Source organism: Salmo salar, chromosome 18 (assembly GCF_965601325.2).
Source record: "Salmo salar chromosome 18, fSalSal1, whole genome shotgun sequence".
NCBI classification, from domain to species: domain Eukaryota; kingdom Metazoa; phylum Chordata; class Actinopteri; order Salmoniformes; family Salmonidae; genus Salmo; species Salmo salar.
In genome coordinates this window covers 27,124,155-27,146,374 of record NC_138308.1, presented here as the reverse complement: position 1 = coordinate 27,146,374, position 22,220 = coordinate 27,124,155, and the positions used below count along the sequence as shown (strand labels likewise).

The 22,220-nt window shown below is 44.8% G+C and overlaps 1 protein-coding gene and 1 long non-coding RNA gene across 2 annotated transcripts in view; both read left to right on the top strand.

Annotated features, from left to right (window-relative positions):
* Positions 1–8,730, top strand: part of LOC106577110 (zinc transporter 6) — a 76,414-nt gene extending 67,684 nt beyond the window's left edge. The window contains exons 12-15 of the mRNA XM_014154850.2: positions 104–206; positions 483–530; positions 1,903–1,971; positions 7,239–8,730. Of these exons, the coding sequence (XP_014010325.1) occupies positions 104–206; positions 483–530; positions 1,903–1,971; positions 7,239–7,814 (796 nt within the window). The 3' untranslated portion in view covers positions 7,815–8,730. The remainder of the gene's footprint in view (positions 1–103; positions 207–482; positions 531–1,902; positions 1,972–7,238) is intronic.
* Positions 8,731–17,432: 8,702 nt separating this feature from the next.
* The window catches only part of LOC123728709 (uncharacterized), an 81,475-nt gene continuing 76,687 nt past the window's right edge, over positions 17,433–22,220 (top strand). Inside the window, exon 1 of the long non-coding RNA XR_006760349.2 lies at positions 17,433–17,700. This is a non-coding gene — a long non-coding RNA (uncharacterized LOC123728709). The remainder of the gene's footprint in view (positions 17,701–22,220) is intronic.

The following is a 22,220-nucleotide window of genomic DNA, read 5'->3' as shown; positions in this document are numbered from 1 at the left end:
AAGGAGTATAAATACTTTCTGAAGGCACTGCAAATAGTGTATGTGCTCCTAACTTTATAACTTACCAGTATTATGAAGTACCTGATGCGCTCTCTGACTGCAGTAATTACAATGCTGTGGACACGGCCTCGGCGGTGGCCATCGGCCTCATGATCTTTGGCACCATGTATCCCATGAGCGTGTACAGCGGGAAGGTGCTCCTTCAGGTAGGCTATCCAAACAGGTCCACACTCTAAACTGGACTGGATCGTTGAATTCTCTTTAGGATGTGACGTGGATCAGACAGCTGTACTGTAACTCAACACTTATCTCTTGGAATGATTGTGAGATATGTTCGGTCCAAATTCTGTTTGGCTCGCACTGTTTGTTGTAAGAGAGTATGTTCTTTGATGGAACTTAACTCAGTAACTAATTGACTTATTGGACTGTGTGCTGTGTTTTGATGTGACTCAAATCTGTTTGCGTTGTGCTCTCCTCTTTAGACCACTCCATCTCATGTCATCGGTCAGCTTGACAAATTGCTCAGAGAGGTAAGACTTAGAACACTCAGATATGGGTTGAGTAACATCTGCTTTCATTTACAGATGTGTGGGAATACAACATAAATTGTCATTTTAATCACAAGGATGGTCAGTCCTTGCATGTATTGCTCTGTCTACAAATCTGAGTGGTTGCACTTCTCCAGCACCATCCCTCAGGTATTTTTCAAAACAAGTGGGGGTGAGGGGGTGGTGAATGCTTTGTTGTTTTTCCAGTCCAAAATTGTCCCTTAGAAACAGGACGGGAGGTCAAATGAGGACAACCCTGGTGAAGTAATCCTAATTATAACAATATAACAAGGTTAATGGAATGTTCATATAATGCTACAGCTAGACATGAAATACATGTTAATAATAAGACATGTGAGATGGAATGCATAATACATAGAAACTATTTACATAATACAGGGATATTTACACAGTGATCAAACAGTTTACAGAAAACAGGTTATTTCCTCATTAAAACAGCAATCTGCTGTTGCTTCATCCATTTTTTTTTTAAACATATAAATGAATGATATGTACCCATTTGATTCTTGAATATAACCTCATGAGCTTAGTTCAACTGTCGTACCCCGTCAGAACCCAAATGATTACCTTGTTTTACTCCAATGTTTGTAAACAAAGTAAATAAACATTATATAGCCTCAACATGGTTAAAACCATGACTTTTTGATATCATGGATGGTCAGTGCTTGCATCTATAGCTCTGTCTATGAATTTGAGAGTAGTTACATTTCTCCAGCTCCATCCCTCAGCTTTTTATCATGTAGTGCCGGGGTCTACACTTTATTATTCTTTCAACTGCCCTTTTTAAGGCCTTACTTAACGTAATTACTTTTAAAAAATCTGTTTCCCTATGGTTGCGCTATGGTTATGGAAAGCAAAGTGGGTAGACAATGGGGACTTCTCATCTTTACTCCTAATGGCGCTCAGTGATGCGTTTGCAGAGGGTTGTCCTCATAGAAAAGAGGTCAATTACTATAGGTCAAGCCCGTCCTATTGGTTGCACTGCCTAAAGAAGACAGCAAAACATTGTACCACATGCATTGTAGCCAGTTTTGGTCTCTGTGTTTTATATTTTATATTTGTTAAGTGTTTTTCACAGTGTGCAACAACTTGCAATGATTCCCTACCGCCTTTGGGATCCTATTGTTGGGATCCTATCCTGATTGGGATCCCATCCATGTTCTAAATAGATCTAGTTATAGTTTTTCCATACCATGCCAGTTGACTGGGGCTGGTTACACGGTCAACTGGTTCCTACAACCGTTGATAGGAAGATGTCAGTCTCTGCCCTCATGGCCTCTATCCCACTGTACATGTGTAACGTTGTGTAACGCTGTATGTTCTCCCCCATCAGGTCTCCACTCTGGAGGGGGTCCTGGAGGTCCGTAACGAGCACTTCTGGACGGTTGGCTTTGGCTCTCTGGTACGTCATCATGGTTTTGTCACTGTTGTCCTCATTGTACCCAGCAGACTCCCAGTGCTATGCACCACGCTCTGTTTCCTCTGCCGGCTCCCCCCACCAGATGCCAGGAACACAAAGAGAACGCCACTCACCCTCATCATTTAGTTTAGTGGCCCCCTTGTTGTTTACGAACAATTGGCAAGGATTTGCTCACTCAAATGAAAAGGGGACAAGTTTCTCATGCGTTACAATTTCTCTGTTGATTTAAGACTTTTAACTGCCTCCAACTTGTTTTTGACTGACAGGAATGCATTGCTTATTTCTAAATGATAGGGTTAGGGTGATATGATCATGTACAAGATTGCCTTACAACAAGCATAGTCCCATATATTCCTTTGTGTCCAAGAAGCATGCTGTGGATATCAAAGGTCAGATGCCAGTTTAATTAAACAGTCCTGTGTCGGTGAGGGAACTTTCTGAGCACAGAGCTTCTCGTCTCCTGCCTCCAGGAGGCCATGTTATTTCATTCCAATTCTAAACACTGAGTAGTCACACAAAAAGACAGTAGTCACATCACACTTCAATACAGGGTATATAGCATAAGGACATAAAATGTAAATAGCATAAAGACAGAAATGGTATATCGCATAAAGACAGAAATGGTATATCGCATAAAGACAGATGGTATATTGCATGAAGACAGATGCTATATCGCATAAAGACAGAAATGTAGTCATTCTGGTTTCATTGAAACGCCTGAGATGTGAATTATTCAGTCTGTGGCTCTAAAAATGTTGCTTCACGTAAGAATGAATTAGGGAATTAAATACAGATTCTGTCTGGTCTGCTGCTATGTTAAATCTCATTCAATGAAATAACACATATTTGCACTCTGCCTAAAAGCAGCATAATATAATGGTAACATTATGCAATAACAGCATCACTTCTGTCATATAGATAAAAAGGCCAGTTTCTTGGCTGTGCTAATTGCTGTGTGGACTAAGTTTATCCAGTAGTGTTGCTGCTGTGCCCAGTTGCCACACTGTTCTCACCAGACTGTATTCCCTAGGGTACTGCCAGTAGAGTGGGAGGGCACTAGAGGGGGGAGGGAGGGCACTAGAGGGGCGGAGGGAGTGCACTAGAGGGGCGGAGGGAGGGCAATAGCGGGGCGGAGGGAGGGCACTAGAGGGGCGGAGGGAGGGCACTAGAGGGGCGGAGGGAGGGCACTAGAGGGGCGGAGGGAGGGAACTAGAGGGGCGAACTGGAGGGAGCGAGGCATGTAGCGAACTGGAGGGAGCGAGGCATGTAGAGAACTGGAGGGAGCGAGGCATGTAGCGAACTGGAGGGAGCGAGGCATGTAGAGAACTGGAAGGAGGGAGGGACGGAAAGAGTGAGCTGGAGGGAGGGAGAGATCTGGGGAAGGAAGGAGGGAGCGAGTCAACTTGTGGGAGGGATGGAGGGACGGAGAGAGAACTGGTGAGGGAGGGAGAGAACTGGTGAGGGAGGGATGGATAGAACTGGAGGGAGGCAGAGATCTGGAGGGAGCTGGGGTTGAGGGAGGTAGTGAGCGAACTGGTGGGAGGGAGGGAGAGAGAGAACTGGTAGGAGGGAAAGAACTGGTGGGAGGGTGGGATGGAAAGAGTGAGCTGGAGGGGGGAGGGAGGGGTGGATAGATAGAACTTGAGGGAGGCAGAGAACTGGAGAGAGGGAGGGAGCGAGTGGACTTGTGGGAGGCAGAGATCTGGAGGGAGGCAGAGACCTGGAGGGAGTGAGGGAGGGAGGGAACTGGGGTTGAGGGAGGGAGTGAGTGAACTGGTGGGAAGGAGAGAACTGGGGAGGGGGGAGAGAACTGGAGGGAGGGACGGAGAGAGTGAGCTGGAGGGAGGGACGGAGAGAGTGAGCTGGAGGGAGGGACGGAGAGAGTGAGCTGGAGGGAGGGACGGAGAGAGTGAGCTGGAGGGAGGGACGGAGAGAGTGAGCTGGAGGGAGGGACGGAGAGAGTGAGCTGGAGGGAGGGACGGAGAGAGTGAGCTGGAGGGAGGGACGGAGAGAGTGAGCTGGAGGGAGGGACGGAGAGAGTGAGCTGGAGGGAGGGACGGAAAGAGTGAGCTGGAGGGAGGGACGGAGAGAGTGAGCTGGAGGGAGGGACAGAGGGTGTGAGCTGGAGGGAGGGACGGAGAGAGTGAGCTGGAGGTAGGGACGGAGAGAGTGAGCTGGAGGGAGGGACAGAGGGTGTGAGCTGGAGGGAGGGACGGAGAGAGTGAGCTGGAGGTAGGGACGGAGAGAGTGAGCTGGAGGGAGGGACGGAGAGAGTGAGCTGGAGGGAGGGACGGAGAGAGTGAGCTGGAGGGAGGGACGGAGAGAGTGAGCTGGAGGGAGGGACGGAGAGAGTGAGCTGGAGGGAGGGACAGAGGGTGTGAGCTGGAGGTAGGGACGGAGAGAGTGAGCTGGAGGTAGGGACGGAGAGAGTGAGCTGGAGGGAGGGACGGAGAGAGGGAGCTGGAGGGAGGGACGGAAAGAGTGAGCTGGAGGGAGGGAGTGAGAGAACTGGGGATGGAGGGAGAGAACTTGAGGGAGGGACAAAAAGAGTGAGCTGGAGGGAGAACTGGAGGGAGGGATGGAGAGAACTGGAGGGAGGGAGGCAGAGAACTGGAGGGAGGGAGGCAGAGAACTGGAGGGAGCGAGAGATCTTGGGAGGGAGCGAACTAGTGCGAGGGGTGAACTGGAGGGAGGGAGGGAACTGGGGCGAACTGGAGGGGAGTGGGCGAACTGGAGGGAGGGAGGGAGCGATTTGGTGGGAGGCAGGGGGGGAGGTAGAGAACTGTTGGGTGGGAGGGAACGAACTGGAGGGAGGGAGGGGGTGAAGTGGAAGGGAGGGAGCGAACTGGAGTGGAGCGAACTGGAGGGAGGAAGGTAGATAGCGAGCGAGATGGTGAACTGGAAGGAGGGAGGCAGAGAGCGAACTGGAGGGATGGCGGCAGAGAGCGAGCGAGATGGCGAACTGGAGGGAAGGAGGCAGAGAGCGAGCGAGATGGCGAACTGGAGGGAAGGAGGCAGAGAGCGAGCGAGATGGCGAACTGGAGGGAAGGAGGCAGAGAGCGAGCGAGATGGTGAACTGGAAGGAGGGAGGCAGAGAGTGAGCGAGATGGCGAACTGGAGGGAAGGAGGCAGAGAGCGAGCGAGATGGCGAACTGGAGGGAAGGAGGCAGAGAGCGAGCGAGATGGCGAACTGGAGGGAAGGAGGCAGAGAGCGAGCGAGATGGTGAACTGGAGGGAAGGAGGCAGAGAGCGAGCGAGATGGCGAACTGGAGGGAAGGAGGCAGAGAGCGAGCGAGATGGCGAACTGGAGGGAAGGAGGCAGAGAGCGAGCGAGATGGCGAATTGGAGGGAGGGAGGCAGAGAGCGAGCGAGATGGCGAATTGGAGGGAGGGATAGAGCAAACTGGAAGGAGGGATAGAGCGAACTGGAGGGAGGGATAGAACTAGAGGGAGGGAGAGAACTAGAGGGAGTTATAGAGTGAACTGGAGGGAGGGAGAGAACTAGAGGGAGTTATAGAGAGAACTAGAGGGAGTTATAGAGTGAACTGGAGGGAGGGAGAGAACTAGAGGGAGGGAGAGAACTAGAGGGAGGGAGAGAACTAGAGGGAGGGAGAGAACTAGAGGGAGGGAGAGAACTAGAGGGAGGGAGAGAACTAGAGGGAGGGAGAGAACTAGAGGGAGTTATAGAGAGAACTGGAGGGAGGGAGAGAACTAGAGGGAGTTATAGAGAGAACTAGAGGGAGTTATAGAGAGAACTAGAGGGAGTTATAGAGAGAACTAGAGGGAGTTATAGAGAGAACTAGAGGGAGTTATAGAGTGAACTGGAGGGAGGGGGAGAACTAGAGGGAGTTATAGAGAGAACTAGAGGGAGGGAGAGAACTAGAGGGAGTTATAGAGTGAACTGGAGGGAGGGAGCGAACTAGAGGGAGGGAGAGAACTAGAGGGAGTTATAGAGTGAACTGGAGGGAGGGAGAGAACTAGAGGGAGTTATAGAGTGAACTGGAGGGAGGGAGAGAACTAGAGGGAGTTATAGAGAGAACTAGAGGGAGTTATAGAGAGAACTAGAGGGAGTTATAGAGTGAACTGGAGGGAGGGAGAGAACTAGAGGGAGTTATAGAGAGAACTAGAGGGAGTTATAGAGAGAACTAGAGGGAGTTATAGAGTGAACTAGAGGGAGGGAGAGAACTAGAGGGAGTTATAGAGTGAACTGGAGGGAGGGAGCGAACTGGAGGGAGGGAGAGAACTAGAGGGAGTTATAGAGTGAACTGGAGGGAGGGAGAGAACTAGAGGGAGTTATAGAGTGAACTGGAGGGAGGGAGAGAACTAGAGGGAGGGAGAGAACTAGAGGGAGTTATAGAGTGAACTGGAGGGAGGGAGAGAACTAGAGGGAGTTATAGAGAGAACTAGAGGGAGTTATAGAGTGAACTGGAGGGAGGGAGAGAACTAGAGGGAGGGAGAGAACTAGAGGGAGGGAGAGAACTAGAGGGAGGGAGAGAACTAGAGGGAGGGAGAGAACTAGAGGGAGTTATAGAGAGAACTGGAGGGAGGGAGAGAACTAGAGGGAGTTATAGAGAGAACTAGAGGGAGTTATAGAGAGAACTAGAGGGAGTTATAGAGAGAACTAGAGGGAGTTATAGAGAGAACTAGAGGGAGTTATAGAGTGAACTGGAGGGAGGGGGAGAACTAGAGGGAGTTATAGAGAGAACTAGAGGGAGGGAGAGAACTAGAGGGAGTTATAGAGTGAACTGGAGGGAGGGAGCGAACTAGAGGGAGGGAGAGAACTAGAGGGAGTTATAGAGTGAACTGGAGGGAGGGAGAGAACTAGAGGGAGTTATAGAGTGAACTGGAGGGAGGGAGAGAACTAGAGGGAGTTATAGAGAGAACTAGAGGGAGTTATAGAGAGAACTAGAGGGAGTTATAGAGTGAACTGGAGGGAGGGAGAGAACTAGAGGGAGTTATAGAGAGAACTAGAGGGAGTTATAGAGAGAACTAGAGGGAGTTATAGAGTGAACTAGAGGGAGGGAGAGAACTAGAGGGAGTTATAGAGTGAACTGGAGGGAGGGAGCGAACTGGAGGGAGGGAGAGAACTAGAGGGAGTTATAGAGTGAACTGGAGGGAGGGAGAGAACTAGAGGGAGTTATAGAGTGAACTGGAGGGAGGGAGAGAACTAGAGGGAGGGAGAGGGAGGACATAGAGTAAACAAAGACTGTCTCTTTAACTCCTTGTCTCCTCCACCGGCTTTGTGTACAGGCTGGCTCCGTCCACGTCCGAATACGCCGGGATGCCAACGAGCAGATGGTGCTGGCCCATGTGACCAACCGCCTCTTCCCCCTCGTGTCCACGCTGACGGTTCAGATCTTCAAGGATGACTGGATCCGGCCTTCCCTCGTGGCCGAGGCGCTCCCAGCCGGCACACTCAGACCCTCTGACTACGGGGGCCTGTCCAGCTTCGTGCCCCCTCCCCCCAAACCCTCAGAGGACATTAATCGTCTCACCTCTACCCCGTTTAAACCCAGCAGCCCGCCGCCAGAGTTCTCCTTCAACACCCCTGGGAGGCATGTCCACCCTGTGGTGCTCCCAAACACCCAGCCTCACAGGCCTTACGGCATGGGCCTCAGCTACGGAGCCTCCCCCTACACCAGCATGCTCAACCAGGACCTAGCCCGGCCGGGGATTGGGCTGGGGATGGGGATGGGGATAGGGATGAATCTGGGAATGGGTGCAGGGATGCCTTCGTCACAAGGTTTCAGAACTGCCTTAGGTGCTGCGCCACAGCGATTTGGAAGCATCCCTGTCCAATCACAGTACAGCCAGTGCAGACCCTGATGTTTAGAACATGAGGTATAGAAGTGGGATATTAGAGAGAAAATATTATGGTATTTATTTTTGATGGAACCAGGACATCCATTCTGACCATAGGTTGATTTTCTATCTTTGTATATTTTTTGTATTATTCTTCGAAAAGCTAATGAGTTGGAAATTAACTGTAGGCCTGTGTTTTTTCTTTGTATGCCAGTTCAAATGAAAAGTTATTCTGTTTGAGAATTGTGGAAGAGCTCTATTGCTTTTGTACCATAAATGTGTGCGTTAAACCATGAATTCACTTTCGTGCTCTTAGGACTTCAATATTTGATTCAGTAACTGTTATTCCCTTGGTTGATGGACATCACAAGATGGGAGTGATATTTTTAGGTAGAAAAAGTGACCGAATGAAGGGACAATACATAATGGGGCAATACATACTCATGTTTTGCCACATTATCTTCTGTATTAGAAGCATCACTTTGATACATTATAATGATTCCTGATGCTAACCTCATTGTGATGTATGTATTATACCTTCTACTATTTTATGGAAACAAATACATACTGTATCATTTTCCAGTTCAGTATAGTCTACAATAAATGAAATGCAAACTCATGTAAAATCACTGTAATTGCCCTATTGTTTGTCACATACTTGAACTTTCCAGGTCATGTCTATGTCCGTTGAAAGACTCCAATGAGTTTGGTGAATCAGTGGGAGGAGAATTGTCAACTGTCTGTATTTTTAAAAATGCAGGTAGGCCTACTTTAATGTTCCAACATAATATTCCAATCGAAGCTTTAAGACATTGATTAAAACCACTTTCCATGGGCAACCTGTTGAGATGTTGAGGGCGAAGCGTGAAGCGTATCATACATAAAATTGAAGCATATAGGAGATGAATGTCTGACATGTAATAAACACATTCCTCTTGAATTGTTTTTTCTTTTTGAGTTTAGTTTTAATTTCATGTTTACAGTCTTTCATACAATGTGTGTTTGGAAAATGTTGACATTTTCATTTTGCGTTTGGCTAAATAAAATCAGCCTTGCGAAGCTGCCAACTTACTGCATGGATAGTGCAGCGTGAAAGTCTGGTATTTTAAAAAAATTAATTAATTGAAGCACATCACAATAACCAAAAAAGAGAGCTATACAAGGGCTGATATTCAGTCTAAAACTGGAATATGTTCCCTATGTACCTATTAATATGACTAATATCAGTTAGCCCAAATTATAGGCTCATGGATGGACAACAGAAGGTCCTTTTCCTGTTCATTTTCTCATGTTTTAAACATGCTCTCTTTAGAGCTTGTTTCCTGTAGGCTTACCCTGGTGTGACTTTTTGATAATCATGTAAATCTCTCTCGGACAAGGTGACTTATCAATATATTCAGCTCTATTTACTCTGAAAATTATAATTAGAGTCAAAGTCGACATCATGCAAAACTACAAATCCCTGCAAGCTCCTGCACGTCATCTCTATCTGACACCTTTGCTAACAGGTATTGTTCAAAGAATTGTCAATTGTAAAGACATTTTGCTACATTTTGCTAACGTTAGTTAATACAGAGATTCTTATCATTTAAAAAAGTATATTATTTGATACTTTTTACCCCTTTTTCTCCCCAATTTCATGGTATCCAGTTGGTAGTTACAGTCTTGTCCCATCACTGCAACTCCCGTACGGACTCGGGAGAGGCGAAGGTCGAGAGGCGAAACACGACCCCACCAAGCTGCACTGCTTCTTGACACACTGCTCGCTTAACCCGGAAGCCAGTCGCACCAATGTGTCACCATGGCATTTGTAGTTCTTTATGACAGCCACTTTAGCAGCTAATTAGCGTTACATTTTAGGGGTGTAAGTACAGGCGAATATATTGCTAAAAGTCATCTTGTCCTTCAGAGATTTACACGGTTATCAAAACGTCAAGCCAGGGTATGTCTTTACGAAACAGCCCTTATTTTAAGTGTTTCTAAAATCCCCTATGGGAAAAATGCATGGTGGAAAAACAATTGGAACAAGTTCCTTGTTTGATCACTAGGTGTTATGGGTATTATGACTCATACTGTGGTACTCCATTGCACAGATAAATGACCTACAGTAAAGAAAGACTTCTCTGAGTCTATATTCTATAGTGAACGTGAAGAAGCTGTAGGCACATTCAGGCTATTCAACTTTGTGTCATTAGACTAAACCCAAAGGTTTCTTTGTGAAAGGTAAGACATCCAAAGTAAATTCCATTCGCCACAGGGCCAGAAGTCTCAATTGTAAAATATCTTGTTTTCTGACAACAAAACATCAAAGTCGACATATATAGGCAAGGAGGCCTATACTAATGTTTTTTTAAATGTTTTATTTAAAAGCCTTCGAGAAAGCATGCCTTTGGTAGACATATAATTCACAATGTTCTATCTGGACCTTGAGAAACCATGACACGACATTAAGGCATAATCTGTTAATCAAATGCACCAATTTGCTGAGTTGAAAGGAGATGGAAAGCTAACAAATAAAGTCAAGTATGCATGCCATAGGGGTCCCAAAGATTATGATAATAGAACATTTCAGACAGATGTTGTCTAGAGAAGTTATCTCACATTTCAGTAGTTTAAAAAAAACTAGATCCCTTAGGGCAGAAATGGGCAACTCCAGTCCATGGGGCCGGGGTGTTTTCACACCGTTTCTCCATCCCTAACAAACAACGCTGATTTAAACTAATTGTAAACTGAAAATCATGATTAGTTGATTATTGGAGTTGTGTGTGTGTGTGTGGTAGCTGGGGCTAGTGTGACACCAATAAGCCCCCCGAGGGCTGGAGTTGCTCATCCCTGACCCCTTATATTAATATAGAATCATTACAGCACCACTGTTATATTATAACCACTTACTCAAACTGTAATTTCTCATCTGTTTCATCCCCCCAAAATGACTGGAATGTCTCATACATTGGTGGCATAGAAATGATATCAACAGTGCTGCTTGGAAAGCAGCTGACTGAGGGGGCTGTTTTCAATGCATTATTTGCACCTTTCTAAAGTGTATTCCTAAAGCTACATTCATTTGACTCTAAATGCCTGACACTTGATGCTCAGACATCCATCAGAAGCACGTTATCTGTGTGAAGGCTATAAGGCAGGGGTATTCAACTCTTACCCTACGAGGTCTGGAGCCTGCTAGTTTTCTGTTCTACCTGATAATTACACCCACCTGGTGTCCCAGGTCTAAATCAGTCCCTGACTAGAGGGGAACAATGAAAAACGCAGTGAAACTGGCTTCAAGATCCAGAGATGAGGTCTATAGGGTGTATATTTACAGCTTCTCTCAACATACAGTATTCAGACCCCTTCCCTTTGCTGGAAATTGAGCTCAGGTGCCTCCTGTTTCCATTGATCATTCTTGAGATGTTTTTAGAACCTGATTGGAGTCCACCTGTGGTAAATTCAATTGATTACACATGATTTGGAAAAGCCCCTATATTAGGCCCCACAGTTGACAGTGCATGTCAGAGCAAAAACCAAGCAATGAGGTCAAAGGAATTGTCCGTAAAGCTCAGAGACAGGATTGTGTCGAGGCACAGAACTGGGGAAGGGTACCAAAACATTTCTGCAGTATTGAAGGTCCCGAAGAACAGTGGCCTCCATCATTCTTAAAGGGAAGAAGTTGGGAACCACCAAACTCTTCCTTGAGCTGGCCGCCCGGCCAAACTGAGCAATCAGGGGAGAAAGGCCTTGGTCAGGGAGGTGACCAAGAACCCGATGGTCACCCTGACAGAGCTCCAGAGTTCCTCTGTGGAGATCAGGGAACCTTCCAGCAGGACAACCATCTCTGCAGCACTCCACCAATCAGGCCTTTATGGTAGAGTGGCTAGACGGAAGCCACTACTCAGTAAAAGGCACATGACAGCCCACTTGGAATTTGCCAAAAGGCACATAAAGGACTCAGACCATGAGAAACAACATTCTCTAGTTTGATGAAACCAAGATTTAACTCTTTGGCCTGAATGCCAAGCATCACGTCTTGAAGAAACCTGGCACCATCCCTACGGTGAAGCGTGGTGGCAGCATCATGCTGTGGGGATGTTTTTCAGTGGCAGGGACTGGGAGACTAGTCAGGATCAAGAGAAAGATGAACAGAGCAAAGTACAGAGATCCTTGATGAAAACCTGCTCCAGAGCGCTCCGGACTTCAGACCGGGATGAAGGTTCACCTTCCAACAGGACAATGACTCTAAGCTCACAGCCAAGACAACGCAGAAGTGGCTTCGGGACAAGTCTCTGAATGTCCTTGAGTGGCCAAGCCAGAGCCGGGACTTGAACACGATCGAACATCTCTGGATAGACATGTAAATAGCTGTGCAGCAACGCTCTCCATCCAACCTGACAGAGCGTGAGAGGATCTGCAGAGAATGGGAGAAACTCCCCAAATACAGGTGTGCCAAACTTCTTGCACCTTTGGCAGCGTAATTGCTGCCAAAGGTGCTTCAACAAAGTACTGAGTAAAGGGTCTGAATACTTATGTACATTTGATATTTCAGATTAGAATTTTTTATAAATCTGTTTTTGCTATGTAATTATGGGGTATTGTGTGTATATTGATGAGGGGGACAATTTAATACATTTTAGAACAAGGCTGTAAAGTAACAATGTGGAATAAGTCAAGGGGTCTGAATACTTCCCGAATGCACTGTATATTTATTAATAAAACATTGAGATGGACTTCCAAAATCAATTTCTCACAATGAGTCCAGTTGTAAGGACTTGTAATGGTGTTTTGTTTTTTTTGCAGACAATTGCAATTTGAGTGCATTTTGGAAATTGGTTTTTCTTTGGTATATTGTCTGGAGGGGGTGTGCGTGTCCATGTTCATTCTATTTTTCTGAATTCCCATTATCTTCCTTACACTTATCAGTCCAATTCATGTATCTGTCAAGCATTAATTGTGTAGGCCACAGCAGCTCTCAAGTTGCACAGATGGGCTGAATGACTATATACTGTAGATGTCCAATTCTTCTTCTGTTCTGTGTCATTTCTGTTTTGACATCTGTCAGCCAAATCAGTTGAGCTTTTGTTTTGTAAAAAGAAAGGCGTTGTTGTGTGAATGGAGCTGTGCTTCCTGGAATGGCTAGACTACCACGTGGTGAAAGAAGCTCTTGGTGGGGTGTTAAAGGGGGCACAGCTGGTGTGAACTTGTGCTAGCCCTCAGCGAACAACCCAAGTCTCAGATATGCTATGAAAGCATAGCTGTCACATTAGATGAAGGAAAACATAGCTACACTGAACAAAAATATAAACGCGACGGGAAATGTTGGTCCCTTGTTTCATGAGCTGAAATAAAAGATCCCAGAAATGTTCCATACACCAAAAAAGCTTATTTCTCTTTCATTTTGAGCACAAATCTGTTTAAAACGGTACTCTAAAATGTGCAGTTTTGTCACACAACACAAACCCACAGATGTCTCAAGTTTTGAGGGAGCATGCATTTGGCATGCTGACTGTAAGAATGTCCACCAGAACTGTTGCCAGAGAATTTAATGGTAATTTCTTTACCACAAGCCGCCTCCAATGTCGTTTTAGAGAATTTAGCAGTATGTCCAACCGGCCTCACAACCGCAGACCACGTGTATGGTGTCGTGTGGGCAAGCAGTTTGTTGATGTCAACGTTGATGTCAACAGAGTGCCCTATGGTGGCGATGGAGTTATGGTATGGGCAGGCATAACCTACGACAGTTGGCATGAATGACTATAAGAATGTCCACCAGAGCTGTTGCCTTGAGAATTGAATGTTCATTTCTTTACCACAAGCCGCCTCCAATGTCGTTTTAGAGAATTTAGCAGTACTTCCGACCGGCCTCACAACCGCAGACCACGTGTATGGCGTCGTGTGGGCGAGCTGTTTGTTGATGTCAACAGAGTGCCCTCTGGCGGCGGTGGAGTTATGGTATGGGCAGGCGTAAGCTACGGACAACGAACACAAGTGCGTTTTATCAATGGGCAATTTGAATGCACGGAATTACCGTGACGAGATCCTGAGGCCCATTTTTTTTTAAGGTATCTGTGACCAACAGATGCATATCTGTATTCCCAGTCATGTGAAATTCGTAGATTAGGGCCTAATGAATTTATTTAAATTGACTGATTTCCTGATATGAACTGTAACTCAGTAACATCTTTGAAATTGAATGTTGTGTTTATATTTGTGTTCAGTAAACATGGCACACTGTGAACCATTCCGAGGGAGGGAGTAACTGTGATGCCAGCTAATGTTATCACCTTTCCATAAATACCCAAGGAAATGGTGGAAAAACAAGTAAGCTTCTCTGCAGAAAAATTCCCTCTGCTTTTACTTATTATTTTATGCACTCTCATTCAAGTGACTTTATCATGTGACTCCCAAACACGTACTGTGTTGCTTTAATCAGAATGTGGATTGGAACAGACCACTTGATATCATAATCTGATTTCCTGTCAGTTGCCTAAGAGAAGTGGACAATGCCCCCACTGTGTTGGACTCACTTTACCCTTTTACTCAAGTTTACTATTTGAATAACTGTACATCATGTCTGGCTGCCTGACTTCATCTCCACCTCATGGGTTTGTGAAGATAAAACAAGCTCATGCCACACTGGGAACAATTATCCCACATTAATCTTGGATGTTACGAAGGCTATACATTCCCTTCGTTAGACAACATCCTTCCGTTTTGTCGGAAGTGCTACTGAAATTACTTTTACACTTGTGACTCAATAGAGATTTTACATTTACATTTGATTAATTTAGCAGACGCTCTTATACAGAGCAACTTACAGTAGTGAGTGCATACATTTTCATACTGTTTTCCAAACAGAGATATCTGTTTTCGGTTCTAAATACAGATACAATTTGTCAGTGAATGCCTGCCATGTGAATAGTGTTAGAGTCGATCCAGGGTAAAAAAAGAGAGATTTAAAGGTGAACAAGCACCGTTCTCCTGCTTCACAGTTCTCATTGAAGAAATGAAAATCCTCTACACACAGTGGAATGCTCATTTATCTTAACTGTGGGATTTGACTAATGGCAGATGAGATCAGAATATCGTACCTGCAGTTTCTGCCCAGGTGTGTCCTTTTTTAGACAGTTTATTGTCTTTGGTGCCTGTAAGCATTAGATGACGGAACAGAAGGGGGGTTGGGAAACGTTCTGGGACATGTCCTCCACCCAACCTGAACCAGATCCACAGGAAACAGAATCTTAATCCCCATGGTGCGAAAAAAACACCAATGGATGAGAGACAGTGAAAAGGCCCCTTTTAACACCGCTTATTCTGGAACGCCACTAAAGCAATGTGTGCCGCCAACCCAGCTCAGCCCGTAGGCTGTGCCCGTCCAGGAATGTGACAAGAGGAGAATGTTTCCATGATGGCTGCTGGTGGAGCCTGAAGACTCCCAGCTCTGCCAGGGGGTCCTCCTCTCAACCTGAACAGCCGCAGGGCACTAAAAGCCTCCAGCCAAGCTCGTCTCTCAGTGTGTTCTCCACGCCTGCCTTCCACACAATGCTAACAGCCCACCCCTACAGTCTGGCACAGAGACAGTGTGTCTGTTACTCCCCGCCACTAATGATCTCCTAATCGTACTCGGGTCAGGGTCGCCAACTCACTGAAGCAGAACTGTGCCTGTCAGGAATGCAGGGGGCTTAGCGCCATTAAACTACTCATGTAGGCACCCCTCTCTCCCCTTCGACTGTCCTCACTGTAAACATATACACTTACCCTCAGTGCCTCACATACAGCCCTCCACAGTGCACTGAATGAACATATGGCTTGTCTCAATCAAAGCACTAAAGGGATTTCCAGGATATGTGGAATTTGAAGTAATTCATGCGTGCTTGGTTTTGTGTTATTAGCAAAGACTGCATGCAATTTTCTTGATTAATGCATGCATTTGATGTGTTGCACCACATTCAGTGCAAGCTTAATATTTAGTGTAAGTTTATTTATCTACAGTCCCTTGTTACAAAATGCAAGGTGGTAACCCCTAGCCGTGTGTTTGTTTGTGTGGATGGTGTTGGCAGATCTGAAGATTTGATGGAGCGTTTGTGTAACATGATGTTGGCACACAGACATGGCATTGAGTTGGTTTATAATGCATGATGTGGGACAGTGGCTGGAGGTTTATGCTGATATGGCAGAACTGTTGCATGAAGGATGATGCCTGTCAGTGTCCTACTAGGTCTTGGCAAAATGATATATTTTAACATCTTCCTTTATACAAGCTAATAGCAAGTCATTTAAAGCATTAGGTCTTCAAGTTGAGTATTACCCAAATGTGCACAAATATAGATTGTCACACTCTGACAAAAAATGTCTTGATATACAAAAAAGCTACACATAGAAACTTGTCATTTCTGGTTGTATTTCAAAGTGTAACTGGCTTGCTTGCCCCTAGGGTACCAGTCCAGTACGGAATGTGAAAACATTGACATAGGTTGATATGACAACATGCTCTGAGGAGGCAGCATGGTGTAAGGGAGAGTCCCACTTAAATGTCTTCCCTCCAAGTTGTAAATGTTACGTAACAAGGATTAACCCACTTAGACGCTATAAATAGAAGTGTACACTGTGTACAATACAGATAGACATTTAAAGATCAGTGCATTTGTGACGGCTGATAGATTACGTCCATACAGTCCTAATGCTTTATGTGATTCAAATTCAAATATGATTAGCTTCAGCTCTGGTTAGAATCAACAGTTTGTGGATCAGTTTGTGGAGTCTGGTCGAGTGGGTAACACCTCTTGTCTTTCCAAAGATATCATTTAACTGTACTGTATATAAGAATATGTACAGCATATGTGAATAGTGTGTAAATAGTCTTTTTTTTGTCTCCTGGTGTCATTCCTATATATCTTTTTTATTTTGTAAATTTTGGGGGGGGAAGTTAATGAAATTTATGTTGTTATTGTCTATTACTGCTCTATACTTTGTCATGTATTTGTATGTTTAATGTGGACCAACAGGAAGAGTAGCTGCAGCATGTACAGTAGCTAATGGGGATCCTAATCAACTAAACCTTCGGAAACACCAGAACCATAAATTCCCCCCTGCAGCGGGGATCCCGGTTGATCCCCGCATAAGGCCTTGTAAAAAAGAGGTGGGAAAAAGAATCAAGAGTTTGATCCAGACAGGACTTGACGTGCTGCAAAGATCACCGAGGGTCAAATGCTGAGTGGTTTTCTCATTAAGAATACATTGTGTATTGACAGATAAAAGCCTCAATCGGGCATTTACTATCTCCTCATTGTGTTTGCTTATGAATTGGAGTTACGTCACATTGTGATGCTTTTATAATCCATGATTTAATATGAAGAAATGATCAGGGGAAACTATGATATTCTTTAGATTTGAAACATTTCATCTTGAGTCACTACAGTAGGGCTCATTCCCAAAACATGACAGACTAACCACAGGGGACTCTTTCTTGAATTATGAAAAGGGGGGATGTGAGGTTGTCGTCCTCTCCTTCAGAACCCCAGTGCCACTCCTCTGTCTGGATGACTGGGCGGGTGAGTCTCATGCTCTGTGTCAGAATGGAGCCACCAGGTCGCCCTGTGGGACGCTACATGACCCAGGTCAACCCTGTCTGACTGACTGCCTGACATTGTAGTGGGCTGCTCTGTTGGGCTGTGCCTCTTTCCCCTAACCCAGCTGAGACCACACCACCAGACAGTAGATAACTCATCAGCTGGACTCTCCCCACTTTTGTGCCTATGGCAGTTGCTGGGATGAGATGTGCTCTTGGTGCGGTCCATTACCAACAGAGAAGGAATTATGTGACATCATATTGGATTCGATGACGTGTGAAATCCAGGGCCTCATGGCTATTCTGAGGCAGCGTCATGACGACACAGGCTTTACTGTGACGAGCCTGAACCTTGTGAGTACAGTTCACATACTTTCCCATAGGTTGGTTCCTGTTGTTTCACTTTGGATGTTGGCTTATATCAGTCACCTGTTTAAATCCTTGGTATGGACATGAACAACTTAATGTACGGATTTGATCATGTACTTTCTTGCTGCCAGTGTACACATAATGATTTGTTTGCGACGCATCTGTGGTGGAAGCTGTAAGTTGGTTATGTTAGAGAGGATTATCTGTTAAAAGAATCATTGAAATGCACTGTATAACTTAATAGGATTCCCCTGTAATTGTAAGTAGCCCGCTGATGACATGTTTGCTGTGCTGTCATACAGCACATTAGTGCCAGGTTTGGAGAGTTATCCAACATGCTACTGTTGCATGAGTGCTGTCTGTGGGGGGTGATTAGCACGATGCAATTTAGGGATTGACCTCCTAGGCATGGAGGGCCTAAACGTGTGAAAGTGTGGGGCGTCCTTTCAACCGAGCATTTGGCAAATCTCCACTTAATCTTCAAAACCTCTCGGTAGGCTACTATATAGCTCTTTTCTAAGTGATTAGTAGAACAGACTGACCCATTGTTCACCACATGTAGGCATAATCATACACCCGAACACAGGCTGAGATGACAGAGAATGATCAAAGTAAGGTTTTAAATCGAATGTCTTGAAACACACCTGAGCAGATTGTAGTGGTATGGGTTCAGTAGCGGACACTCCTCCAGACCAAACCATTAGCAGATTGTAGTGGTATGGGTTCAGTAGCGGACACTCCTCCAGACCAAACCATTAGCAGATTGTAGTGGTATGGGTTCAGTAGCAGACACTCCTCCAGAGCAAACCATTAGCAGATTGTAGTGGTATGGGTTCAGTAGCGGACACTCCTCCAGACCAAACCATTAGCAGATTGTAGTGGTATGGGTTCAGTAGCGGACACTCCTCCAGACCAAACCATTAGAATACCTAATGGTCCAGTACATTGACAGCCATGACACTATGTTTAACTATGTTGAGTGTGAATGAGTTTGCAGATCTGATAAACAGTAGATGTTGTATATTAATGGTTTGGGTGGGAAACATCTCCAGATATATAGCCTGCAGTGGTCTGGTGAGTCTCTCCAATAGACTGACATTACTGAACCTCATGAGTAGTCAATAGGGCAGTCCTCTGAGGATGCTATCATTTATAGATGAACTGACTCCCACCACCTACTGTAAAGTGCTAGACATGATTCATAGATTGAGGCTGCTGCTGACATTGCAGTACCCTTTGCCTCCACTGCTGGCACAATACTCTACTTCTGTATACTGTGGAATGACTGGGTGAGCTTCAGCAATCATACAGAGGTTAGGGAATAGGGGATAGGGTATAGGGGATATGGATTAGGGGATAGGGGATAGGGGATAGCAGTGATGGGGCTGTAGAGATTCTAAAGCACATGAGCCAAACTCCACAGAGGGCCGAGTGCCTGCAGGTTTTCGCTCCTCCCTTGTACTTGATTGATGAATTAAGGTCCCTAATTAGTAAATAACTCCCCTCGCCTGGTTGTCTAGGTCTTAACTGAAAGGAAAAAACAAAAACCCAGCAGACACTAGGCCCTCCATGGAATGAGTCTGACACCCCTGGTCTGAAGTGTTCATTCGGATACTTGCACACACCTGAAGAACACTATTTGTCTTTTCACACTATTCATCACTTTTCTATTGTTGTCCTGACCATCTTTTCTGGGCAATTCCATTGTATGTGTTTGTTACATGGAAAACATGCATTCAGATTATCCTGTAATCTCTGTTTGTGTCTGTGAGTTGATTGAGACTGTTCTTTCCAGCCCATTTCATTGTATTTTTACTGTAACATGGGATAACAAAACCATGTCTGTTTTGATTACAAAACTGTCCTGCATTATTTACTACACTGAACAAAAATATAAATGCAACATGTTGGTCCCATGTTTCATGAGCTGAAATAAAAGATCCCCGAAATGTTCCATATGTACAAAAAGCTTATTCCTCTCAAATTCTGTGCACAAATTTGTTTATATCCCTGTTAATGAACATTCTGACAGGTGTGGCATATCAAGAAGCTGATTAAACAGCACAGTCATTACACAGGTGCACCTTGTGCTGGGGACAGTAAAAGGCCACTCTAAAATGTGCAGCTTTGTCACACAACACAATGCCACAGATGTCTCAAGTTTTGAGGGAGTGCGCAATTGGCATGCTGACTGCAGGAATGCCCAATAGAGCTGTTGCCAGAGAATGTCATGTTGTTATAGAGAATTTGGCAGTACGTCCAACCGGCCACACAACCACAGACCAGGACCTGCACCTGCCTCTTCCCCTAGGGGATCGATTTTCTGTCTGTAATAAAGCCCTTTTCTGAGGAAAAACTCATTCTGATTGGCTGGACCTGGCTCTCAAGTGGGTGGGCCTATGCCCTCCCTGACCCACCCATGGCTGCACCCCTGCCCAGTCATGTGAAATCCATAGATTAAGGTCTAATTAATTTATTTAAATTGACTGATTTCCCCCAGCTCAGATATAGAGACAGTGTTGTTATGTGTTAACTCAGCAAAACCAATTAAATTGTGGCGTTCAGTATACATCACTCAACCTGCTTTTGTTTCATGTAAACAGGGCAGTACAAAACATGCTCTTCTTACAGTTTGTCAGCAGGATGTAAGTCATGCTCATTGTAAGGCATCTCAACAAGCAAGGTGACACTCATTAGACAGCTCAGATATAGAGACAGTGTTGTTATGTGTTTTTCCTGTTATGAGTTCATGTGTGTTATCTTGTGTGGTGTATTTTTTCTCTAGGGTGAAGGTACAGCTGTTTGTTTGTGTGTGTGTGTGTGTGTGTGTGTGTGTGTGTGTGTGTGTGTGTGTGTGTGTGTGTGTGTGTGTGTGTGTGTGTGTGTGTGTGTGTGTGTGTGTGTGTGTGTGTGTGTGTGTGCTTATGTGGACAGTACTGTTTATTTGTGTATTGTGTGTGTGTGTGTTTACAGTTTGTTTCTGTTTAACGGCATAATGCTAAGGTACAGTGGTGTGTGTGCGCGTATGTATGTGAGTGTGTGTGTGTGTACGCGAGGAAACGTGTTTGCATGTGTTCAGTCAGTGTGTACTGGGGAATTCCAAGGTAACAGGGTGATGCTGAGATTCAGATTTTTCAATTTGAAATGTATTTCAAACAAAAGTCAATGATTTGAAAGTATAACAAACCATACAACTCTATGAACGACTTTTAACATTTTCCACTTTAAAAAATCGAATGTCTTGAACAGTGCAGATGCAAAGTTTATTAACAGAATAACGGTTTGTGCTGTTTGTGACGTCGTTCTGTTACCAAACAAAGATACTTGTTCTTCAAGTAAATGTGTTTATGTACAATTGTAAGAGGAAATTGTTAAAAGTCACCCTGTGCATTGAGTTGTATGGTTTGTTCAATTTTGAAATCAATGGGTTTTTGTTTGCCATACATTTTAAAATGAAAAATCTCAGCATCCTTCTGTTAGTGTGGAATCGCCATACTCTGACATGTGTTCACCTCTGCTCCACAGTCTGTTAGACAGGGCCGTTTGCTGTTCCCTAAGCAGAGAGACTTCCATTAGCTTTGATGATCACATGTATGATCACTGATTGAGGTCTTTCCTTCCTTTGATTGTCATAGGTTGCAGATGTCCCAGAAAACTGACTGATGGTGATTTGATGGTGATTGTAAATAATAGTACTCCACTTGATGTTAAGTGGACTTTTCTGTCATACTATTTAGGGAAAATGTAAGGGCAGTGTACTGTCTCACGCTTTCTACTGGGTTGTAGTCTGAGAGGCTCACAATAAATAAAACTACAACTTATACATTAGCACCACTGTCAAATGCCAAACTTGACCCTTTTGACCTAGAGTCAAGATGTTCAGTGACAAGTAATCTAGGTCTAAAGGTACACTGTATATCAGTAGCAGTAAACGCACGTCAACACCATTTATACACCTTTTTTATTTTGTTCTAGTGTTTCCCCACCTTTTGTGGAAAAATGCATTGAAAGTATTGGGAGTGTTACTTTTTTCACCGCAACCGGCGATCGGAGTTTACCCACCTATTTTTGTACCATTACATCACTGATCAGTAACAAACTACTGAAGATATTTAACATTTGTTATCAAAAACAAATGGTAAAATCTCATTGTAACTCGGGAGTCTTCACTGCTGTTTAGCAGCAATATATTTTTCCTGATTGGAATCAAGTTACAAAATTGGATAAGGGATCATTTTTTTCTGTTGTTCAGGGGTCTATAATACAATTGTGGGAGTCAATAGCAATCACAGTATTTTTAAGGTTTGCATAGGGTATTTACATGCGTGCATAAGCCAGACGGATTTTCTGTGGGATTGAACCCTGGGGCAGCAGTTCATGTACGTGCTGGAGGGAACACGCTCTATAATGACCAGAGTGCAGCTACAAGCTGCTTCAAGATTTTTTTAAAATGTTTATTTGGATTCCAGAAAAAACGAAAACAGAATAACCCCAGTATTTATTCT